Source organism: Haliotis cracherodii, unplaced genomic scaffold (assembly GCF_022045235.1).
Source record: "Haliotis cracherodii isolate W230 unplaced genomic scaffold, xgHalCrac1.p SCAF_2, whole genome shotgun sequence".
Lineage (NCBI taxonomy): Eukaryota > Metazoa > Mollusca > Gastropoda > Lepetellida > Haliotidae > Haliotis > Haliotis cracherodii.
Genome location: NW_027266275.1, coordinates 38,059,712 through 38,070,741, shown reverse-complemented (window position 1 = coordinate 38,070,741; position 11,030 = coordinate 38,059,712). Strand labels below are relative to the sequence as shown.

Below are 11,030 nucleotides of genomic sequence, written 5' to 3'. Positions count from 1 at the left end.
ATGCTGGTAGTCTGTTATCACACCCCAGCTTGGGATATTGATCATGTTAGCAATAAATGGTTTTGCCTGTGTAAGAGTCCATTTTTATACGCTCATTTAACGTAGCTGGAATATTGATTCGGTGGCATTAAACCAATCACTATGAAGTCGATATTGTAATTTTAACGCCACACTTAGCAATATTGTCTGGCCCAGATTCGGCAACTTACTGACCGCCGTCATATAGCTGGCATATTGCCGAGTGCGGCGTTAAGCAACAAACAAACAAACAAACAAACAAACAAACATTGGGCGTAAAAGGCAAAATAGTGGTGAATATTTCATGAATGGATCGCTGAAGGTCACTGATAAAACCAGGATTTTGCGAAAACTGGTAAAGGATGTTCTGCTCTAAAGGTAGCACTTCCACTTACATAATTTGCGTTAAGAAGCCAGTGTTTGTTTTTCATTATTTTAATCAGATTTGTGTTAAATTACATTCATATTCAAATTTAAACGGCAACAGAGAATTGAGTTGAAATAGCTGATGCACAGATAAAACATGTACCAGAAAGCTCGCTCGTTCGTATATAGTTGTATTATTTCAAGTTAGAGCAACGCCTTCGTAAGAGCGTCCATGCTTCTGTGTGTGTTTCTCATCTCCCGCCGCCTGCAAAGATCCCTCCCACCGGAAGAATGAAATTATTGTTTAATCCTGAATTATCCGCCGTCCATCTTTATTTGTATGCCGCTTCTCGAAAAAAGTATCAATTTTCACAATGCGTTCAAAGTGCACTGTTGAAACTTGGAATGGAATCAACTGTTTGCTACTCTTATTTCTGTGTTGTGATATAGGATTCGCCACCACTATAGTTCCAATATAAAGAGGGGAGCTGCGTCGTTGTTTGAGAAAGTACATGGCATGAAAACCTGAGACAATTGCAATCACACAGACGGCCCCTCTGTTATTTGTGAAGTTCAGGGTTTGTGCAACCTTGGCAATCAAAGTAGACACAGGTTACTACCACTTTTGAAAACCTCTTGACTACTACCTTCGGTGATTCTCTCAGCGAAAAGAGAGTTAAAGTAACTTTGTTCCTCAAAAGGCTTGACTCCAACCATCACAGCCTGTTCAGACGTCTCTTCCTCACCTGTACGCCCGGTTCACTTACGGTCAGCCAGCCAAATTGGTAACATTTGCAGTGATTTCATCTATTCATTTTGTCATTTATAACTTTATACTAATATATACGAAACCGTAGCAGAAATATACCCGTTAGTTACCACTTTAAAAAAAAAGCAGTGTGTGGCTCAGCCTACTGTCTTATTTCAAGAAGATTGCAGACATTGATTCCTATTTGTTTGCGGAAACTTCAGTGTAAATAGTGCTCATAACATTAAATAGTTCTGGGAGTTGCGAGACATCTGCGAGATGTAGTTTGTTCACTAAGTTGACTAGTAGTCCTATTTTCGTTCAGCTGTGAAAATCGAAAATCTACATTTGTATTACATCCATGTAAATATTGTAGGAATTTACTGTACGAATGCTTTTAAAATATGAAATCTGAATCTTTTAGAAATGCATGTTTTGCATTTCTTTGTTGTAAAATGTATACATTACTAGATCAGGGTCGTCTGTCATTCATATTTAATAAATGAAAAACATGAATGAGAAACTATCTAGATCTAAACCTGTGTAGAAAGTTTTCGTCTTGTACAATATGTACAATAAATGTACAATGTCCGGTTCCAATTGCCCGAGACTGCATGTCAAAAGATATATACTTGTTTGATAATTAAAGTTATTTTAGAACTGACGCGAACCGGTGTTTACTGACTTGGAATAGGACAATGGAAGGAATGTTTATTAATCACAATATAACTTTATGGTGATGATTTCTTTTTATCTACATGTGCTTTCATCTTTGATAGATGTGTTTTTTTTCTACAAAGTGGGAAATTTCAGTTTTCGGCTTCAGCTCGCTCACAATACTCGACCAGACATATTGTCTAGTAGCTAAAAGCAATTTTCGATTCTAACCCTGCATTAGAGCTCGAGGTCCCTCAGTATTTTATTGCTGATTTTATAAGTTTAAGATATGTAGATCAAGAAACAACTGGATGCCAACTTGGCACCCTTGAACGTTTTGATTAAAATGTATTTTATATATATCCTTGGAAATTTTAAGCGCCAGCAGAGGACCGTGTGGAGGCAAAATAGGTTGTTTGGTAAGTAGCACAAAATGGAGTACTTCCTGTACAGATTGTTAACATTAGTTACATTTTTCTACCTCATTTGCACAATTGATATGGCACAATGATAAGTCATTTTTGTTGTCCGAGTGATTTATGACATAAACATTGCAGTAATGCAGAGTAATTGAATGAGAGATAAGTGGGGAAAATAATTCAGATGAAAATGCAAACTAGTAAAGTGTCGTCTGCTAGGCTAAGCATACCAATGCTATCAAAGGCTGCATTAAACTTCATTTGTTGTTGAAATTTGAAACATCTATCTATATATGCATTATTATATTCATGTTTGCAAACGTGCATTTAAATTGTCAAATATTTCCTATTGATTGCCAAAGCCTTGAATAGGTATTGTGCAGCAAGGACCCTTTTTTTCCTTTTCTTCTTTTTTCTGTGCACGTGTGTTGTTACAAAGTGATCAGCGTCTGAGACCAGCTTCACTGTTAGCATTCTGCCGATATTGGACTCCAAGCCGTGACACTACTGAAATACTACTCGAACCTCACTCACCCAAATAGAATGTCCAAAATCATTGACGGTTGAGCGTCCGCCCGGAGAGCGGAAGGTCCGGGGTTCGATCCCCAGCCGCGTCATACCAAAAGACGTTAAAAGATGGTACTTGTTGTTACCCTGCCCGGCGCTCGGCATTAAGGGGCTAAAACAAGAACTGGTCGGCTCGGAGTCAGTATACTGTGTCTGAGTGGGGTATTCATGTTAAACTGCGGCATGGTATCTCAGTGATAGCACTATAAATCGGCATCAGTCCGGACTAGTACAAGCAGCCACACACACACATATACACGTGCATGCACGTCGCTATATAAGTGCAATAATCTTGGACGCGACGTTAAACCCCATTTCACCTCACCTCACTAAATCATTGACTGTACACTATGCCAATATATACTGCCAGGGAGTAGATAAAGCGCCTGCCCTGAGAGCGGAAGGTCGGTTGTTCGATCCCCGGCCGTGTCATAACAAAATACGTCAAAAGATGGTACTTGTTGTTACCCTGCCTGGTTCTTGGCATTAAGGGGATACAACAAGAACTGATCGGTTAAACTACGCCATAGTATCTCAGTGGGCTGGTACGTTATAACCGACATTATTCCAGACTAGTACACGCACGCACGCACGCGGCACTATGGAAGTGCATTAATCTTAAACGCGAAACGCCATTTTATCTCACTTCACCTTATATATTACATGTTCATTTTCCCCGATTTAGATCATAAATAAAAGAAGCGGAAAAGGGAGCCGACATGAACAGGATAACCCTATTTCAAATAGGAATTGCCCAGTCGTCCAAGGTGCCGCGATTCGCAGTTCAGAGTTGCGTCCCTTGGGCACGCCAGAAACCTATGATTGTGGGTTCGAATCCCGGTTCGCCCCAATTATGTTTCTAGGTTTGTCAGCACCATACCCGTGCTCCTGGGTTTCACCGAAGTGGTAAACGTCTGAAACCTGCATCATTTCGGGCTTTCCTCCCACATTAAGCTGACACGCTGCGATATAACTGGAATACTGTTAAAAGCGGCGTTAAACCCAACTCACTCCCTCACTCACTATTTCACTGCGTTCGAGCGTGTGCAGGCAGAAAAAAAGGTGACATAAGCCTTTCGTAGTTTTCAGTGTCCTTGTGCAATAAAATATAACTTTGTTGTTTTGCGTGCAGATATTTCTTGAGGACTTTGCGGTGTACTGCAATAGACAATTTCTCTTCCTCCAAGTTTCTTAAATGATAGGCCTTTGTTTTGCTTTGACTTTGTTCATTGATCCGCCGACCCTTAATTTCACAAATGTGGAACTACATTTTACATTTTTGGAAAGTCATTTTTTTTCAAATTCCGGTCGACTGTTTATATATTTCACAAGAAAAAATATTGTTGTCTTCTGGCTCCGTAACGTAAAGAGGGAAAGCCTGTAACATACGAAAATCTAATGGTGCCTCTTTGGTAGTGTATATTTGGTTATATCGAATTTTCTCGTTATTTCGATTATTTTTTTATTTTCTCGAAATATCGAAATAACGAGAAAAAAAACCTCGAAGTAACGAGAAAGAACCCAAACTTTCGAGAAAATAATTGAAATCACGAAATTTCGTTTAAAAATAACAGAAATTAATTCTACCAAAGTGGCACCATTAAGCTTACTTGTAATACTCGTTACAGCTGGTGTTTGCTTTAATGGTTGTAAATCTGCAATTTAAATCTTTACTCTTCCTACTTTACAATTACTTTAAAAATATGTTTTTGGTAATTTTATTTTCTTCCAGACAAATCCGATGTTTTTGAGAACAAAAATCCGTATACTAAGTACAAAAAAATAAATGGCCTTGTCCTTGCATGCTGTCAATAACAATTCATCTGTATAACTCGCCTGTTTTGTTTTGTCATTATACATTGTTTGTTGTGCCCAGTAACAGCGTTCGTGATTACAAGTGTATATTGTATACCATTCTTTGTCCTGTTTTCTTTTCCTAAACTCTCGACCCTTGAAGGTCCGGGGTAGAATAGGTCTTCAGCAACCCATACTTGCCGTAGAAGGCGACTATGCTTGTCGTAAGAAGCGACTAACGGGATCGGGTGGCTAGGCTCGCTGACTTGGTTGATGCATGTCATCGATCCCAATTGCGTGGATCGATGCTCATGATGTCAATCACTGGATTGTCTTGTCCAATACTCGTTTATTTACAGACCGCCGTCATATAGCTGGAATATTGCTGAGTGCGGCGTAAAACAACAAACCAACCAACAACCTAAATTCTCATTTTGAAATGACAAATAAAACTATAATTGTATCATTTATAACGTTTCCTGATGAAACAAGACCATTATCGTGACGTGCATGACGATGGAATTAAGATTCCATTTTGAGTTTTTGACAGAAACATAATTGTGTCTCAATTCTATTTTATTTGTGATACTTAATAAATGTAAAGCGTTTCAAAAACCTTGTGGAGAAAACGTAGGCTTTTCGTGCCGGAAATCGGTGTTCGATTTACAACATTTATACAACATGCAAACTCTTGGAGTGAGTGAGTGAGTGAGTGAGTTGGGTTTAACACCGCTTTTAACATTATTCCAGTTATATCGCGGCCCCAAACTCTTGGAAAGACTGATAACATACCAACCCAATACAATGTACCGTGATAAACCGTATGCATGGTTGCAGTGGCTTGCAATTCCATGTATGCTGATAGAAAAATATGAGACAAGACATAGCAATAAATTACGGAAGCCTTTTATACGGAAACCTTTTCGGACCGTTTGTCTTTTTCTTTTTTTCTGTACATTTCAAGACACTAAGTTGAAATTTAAAGAAACTAAGTTGAAATTACAAGATACTAACTTGAAATTTCAAGATACATAAGTTGAAATTTCAAGATATGTAAGTTGAAATTTCAAGTTATAATCTTACAATTTCAAATTATTATTTTGAAATTTCAACTTAGTATGTATCTTGTAATTTAAGCGTATTATCTTGAATTTTCGATATAACATCTTGGAATTTCAAGAAAAAAGCCCCTTAAAGGCTTCCGTAACTTCGGGTGTGAACAGTCCCGGGTTGTTTTCGGCATACACACATGTACAAAGGGCGAGGTAGGATAAGAGCCCTTTTTGGCCCAACGGAAAAGATCAAATTTTAAAGTTCCGGAAAAACTTTCAATATTTGTATAAAATTTATGGTTGCTTCCTTTTTACTTTTGGACTTTTGACTTGATCAAATATATAAATATTGTTTAAAGGAGTGAAAAAGTCAGAATTTGCGAACAACAAATGGTTTTTTTATCACATATTTGAACTGTTTTTATCAACATGTCCTATGGAAATTAGCTGGGGTCAAAGACTTGCTCATGTTTAAATGTATAATTTAGAAAACGCTTCCTGGAAGCCTCTAAAATCGGCATTTTAACAGAGTTTACCTTTATCTATGCATTTTGCGTTGTCAAAAGTTCCAAACATGTAATTGTTGGAATAAACAAAGTCTCCATATCTCATTCATATATGAACACATCAGATAAGTTTCATACTTATATATATATTATTTTTCTCAGTTCTATTATTATGCAGATTCTGTGGATCCAAAACGGCTCTTATACCACCTCGTCCTACATACTGCAGAGCCAGGATAAGTTGAGATATGACCTGACAATTAACCCCGTATGATTATGTATGAGTTCCGCCCACTGGTGCGGACCATTGTGAAGAAAGGGGTAGCGGATGGTCCGCGACAAATAGTACGATGGATATGTGCATGTCCTGTCTCGGATAACAACGAGTTCTAGTGGCGAGTTCAATAGCACATAATAATACTACGGGGGCGGTCGGGTAGCCCAGTGGTTAAAGCGTTCGCTCGTCACGCCGAAGACACTGGTTCGATTCCCGACATGGGTACAATGTGTGAAGCCCATTTCTGGTGTCCCCCGCTGTGTTATAGCTGGAATATGGCTAAAAGCGGCGTAAAACCATACTCACTCACTCACTCACTAATAATACTACGTGCTGATGTGAGGTACCCAATGACTGTGAAAACGGTGACAGCAAATTTGCAAAGATAACAACTGGGAAGTATCGTGACAACGAAGGGAATTCATTTGCTGTAAAAATGAAAAACATGGGTACACCCTCTCTACCTGTCACAAACCAAGCATGTTGTCCATATCCTGTGCACCGTCTTCTTGTCTCAAACGCGTTTCGCGAGTTGGTTCAACTTACCCTGGATTGCAAGTACCTTTCCGTTTTTGCCGTTCCCATATTTCATTCCATGAGTAAAACCATATAAACAAACGGGACCAATCGTGTTCCGACGACCAGTCACTATCCAAAGTCGCCTTCCCCAAGTCCTGTTTGTCACTTCATTGTGTACAATGATAAAACAACAAGCATGATAACGAATAAATATTTAATAACAACAACAGTGTATAGAACAGTACAACACAGCGGATCAGGGTAAACAGTCGTACTGGATATTACCTCCCCTGACCTTGCAGGAACAGTAGCGGTAGAGGGTTCGGCCCATCCTGTAGTGAAAGAACGTCCCGGCGTCATGGCAGTCGCCGTAAACGTCCCGGCAACCTGGATAACGAACATATTTTGTGGTGAGGCGAGGTGAAATGGGGTTTAAAGTCGCTTCAAAGATTATTGCACTTCTATAGCGACCACAGAGGCGGTCCACATATATAATTGAGTGAGTTAGTGTGTTGGGTTTGACGCCGTTTAAATAGACGGTATGGTGTAACCTAAATATTGTTAAAATTAATATTAAAAGTAGCTTTAAACGCTACCGTAAATATTTAAAGAATGGTGCTTATCAGGAAGGATTATAATGGAATTTTGCATGACGATGTTGTTTGATATAATAATGTAGATAATAATAACAAATACACCAGTGAGTAAATTCATTATGAAATGAACGAATATATAACTTTCGTATAGTTAAACGTTAAAGTTAAAATGTAAATAGTACACGATTTTATTTTCTCAGCCAGAGCGTTGTAATTAAATTATGTTGATCAGTAAAGAATACAATGAAATATAATTTGTAAAGAATGTAAATGTTATTGCATATTACTGACAATAATAAAATAATTCGTAAAAAATGCTGAAGATATTCATCGTTTTAACACATGCATTGATGGAAATAATTTGATGAGGATAAAAATGTGATTATGAAAAGTGTAAATAATACATAATTTATAAAAGACGTAAAATGGATTGCAGATAATAAGGACAATTCAATTATTCCCAAATGATGTAAAATAATCTATTACTAATAATATAAAGAGAACAATTTACAAAGGATGTAATATTTCCTCCATGTATTCCTAAAAGAACAAAAAATATCCAAATTACAAAAATGGTAAAGGGAGTAAAATGAATTAAGGACATGAAATACATATATATTGCAACGGGCATTAATATGTTCTTTAAAAAAATGAGTGAGTGAGATGGGTTTAACGTCGCTTTGAACAGTATTACAGTTACATCACGGCGTGTCAGCTTAATGTGGGAACGCCCAAAGTGATGCAGGTCTCAGACGTTTACCACTTCGGTGAAACCCACGAGAAAGGGAATGGTGCTGACAAACCTAGAAACTTAACCCACAATCATAGCTTTTTGGCGTTTCCAAGGGACGCAACTCTGCACAGCGAAATGCGGCGCATTAGACGACTTTATTCCCTTGGCCCGATCGTGAAAAAAATAATCATAATACTGAATTATTTTTTTTCATGTAAACTATGTTAATATATGGAAATAGAAAAAATGAAGTTATAAACATTTAGCATATGAAGCTGACTCACGCCCCCCGAGCAGCACGGACTTGAAGACCACGCCCATGTGCATGTCCTCCTTTCTGCAGATATACAGGTAGCAGTTGTGTATCCAGGTGGTGCCTACCTTGTAGCACTTCCTCTCAAACTGACAGCCTGGGAGAGGGGGCAACGGTAGCTCGTCACAAACTCAATAAATATGTATCTTTGCAATGTGGAATTATTCATTATTTCTATACACTAAGTGAGTGAGTCAGTATGGTTTTACGCCGCTTTTAGCAATATTCCAGCAATATCACGGCGAGGGACACCAGTAATGGGCTTCACACATTGTACCCATGTCGGGAATCGAACCCGGGTCTTCGGCGTGACGAGCGAACGCTTTAACCACTGGGCTACACGACCGCCCCTCTATACACTAAGATGTATTTGTCTTAAGGATATATGTGTTTTGTGCGGTAATACATTACGGATCCCAGCTGTCATGTAGATGTTTGTTTGTTTGTTTGTTGTTTAACTCCGCACTCACGCACTCAGCAATATTCCAGCTGTATGACGGCGGTCTGTAAATAATCGAGTCTGGACCAGACAATCCAGTGATTGACATCATCCACGCAATTGGGATACGGTGACATGCATCAACCAAGTCAGCGAGACTGATCACCCGATCCCGTTAGTCACCTGTTACGACAAGCATAGTCACCTTTTACGGCAAGCATGGGTTGATGAAGACCTATTCTACCCCCGATCTTGTACATATAATTATGTCAGTCTTTGTATGGTGTCAAAAGGAGGCAATATCTCCAACTTTCATCATAACCCATTATGATATCAAATGGTCGTTTCTTTATTCAAAGTTATACGTTTTTAAGATATTACATTTTTTCTGATACTACATCGGTACATTTTCAAGCGCGGATACAGTTTTTTGGAAAATGAGGTATGCATTTTGTTATGTGACAATTACCGTTCAGTAATCGTGTACATTTGTCAAAACTATATATGTCTTTATCAAATAAATTTGGTCATAGTATTGTAAAACTATTTCCTTTAGCATACCTGACAACCTATACCTTTTCCGAATGTAAAAGTGTTTAGTATGCTTTAAAAAAAGAGGGTACACGTTTCCAGATCCACGTATCAAAGAAAAGAAAGAGGACTTCTGAGGGTACCTTCACCAACAACGACGAACCTGACCCGGCCGTCAATCTCCAGGCACTGTTCTAGTGTACACACACTGGTTCTGTAGGAGTGAAGGTCCCAGCATCGTCGTCCCTCCCGGCACTGAGAACCTGTCAGTATCAACAGGCATTGGTTTGTTATAGAAAATACGTTTCATACAACCAGCAAACCATTTTGACACCCAACGTTATAAATGAAACTCTTTAGGTTGGTTGGTTGGTTGGTTTGTTGTTTAACGCCGCACTCAGCAATATTCCAGCTATATGACGGCGGTCTGTAAATAATCGAGTCTGGAACAGACAATCCAGTGATTGATATCATGAGCATCGATCCATGCAATTGGGATCGATGACATGCGTCAACCAAATCAGCGAGCCTGACCACCCGATCCCGTTAGTCGCCTTTTACGACAAGCATAGTCACCTTTACGGCAAGCATGGGTTGCTGAAGACCTATTCTACCCCGGAATCTTCACGGGTCGAAACTGTTTAGGAAGTTCACATAGTGCATATGGTATTCAGATAATTTGAACCTTGAATTCTGTTAATTAAAAAAAATGTGTAATTCGTTATTGAATTGGATACTCTTGTTAAAAGTCAGTATATCCAACTTCGATTTATCCGGAGATGACTTTCTCCTAAACATTTTATGAATGCAAACCTACTTTGTATCGTTGCGACATTGTTGTACACATCCCGTTTAAACACTGTGCTACATGAATGGAAGGTTAACGGATGATAACTCATGACTTTAATATATTTGCGTTTATGAAGGTATAAACGAAAACAATGTCTAACATTACCGAAAATGCCTCAACTCGCAAATATACAGACCTATGTAAATCCTTGTTGTTCAATGTCAGGTTTTATCCAGCTAATTCGCTCAAACTACGTATAAAACTAGTTTGTTGTTTAACGCCGCACTTAGCAATATTCCAGCAAAATGACGACTGTCTATAAATAATCGAGTATGGCGCAGGCAATCCAGTGATTGACATCATCAGCATCGATCCACGCTATCGGGATAGATGACATTTATGAACCAAGACAGCGAGCCTGACCACCCGATCCGGTTAGTCGCTTCTTACAAGAAGCATAGTCGCCTTTTGCTGGAGTGGTGAAGACCTATTCTACCCCTAACATGAACAACTGTACCGTGGTTGATGACTTTGTAGCCGCCATACTGGCATCTGTATTTCACGCATGGCCCCGTCCTTTCCAACACAAACACCTGCCCGTGACGAAACGCCTTCGCCTCCACGTTACAATCGTCGTCTACAGCAGAAAATAAATGATCATATGTATTGTTGTACATTAAATCGGATTTACCATTATGTCCACTA

General features: G+C 38.9%; 1 protein-coding gene across 4 annotated transcripts in view; it reads right to left on the bottom strand.

Moving 5' to 3' along the window:
• Nucleotides 1-7,123: 7,123 nt before the first annotated feature.
• The window catches only part of LOC139469089 (uncharacterized), a 26,527-nt gene continuing 22,620 nt past the window's right edge, over nucleotides 7,124-11,030 (bottom strand). For all 4 annotated transcript variants that reach the window (XM_071251217.1, XM_071251216.1, XM_071251215.1 and 1 more), the window contains exons 3-6: nucleotides 10,843-10,962; nucleotides 9,679-9,798; nucleotides 8,537-8,662; nucleotides 7,124-7,310 (exon numbers count right to left, since the gene is read on the bottom strand). In XM_071251217.1, coding sequence (XP_071107318.1) covers nucleotides 7,180-7,310; nucleotides 8,537-8,662; nucleotides 9,679-9,798; nucleotides 10,843-10,962 — 497 coding nt within the window. In that variant the 3' untranslated portion in view covers nucleotides 7,124-7,179. The remainder of the gene's footprint in view (nucleotides 7,311-8,536; nucleotides 8,663-9,678; nucleotides 9,799-10,842; nucleotides 10,963-11,030) is intronic.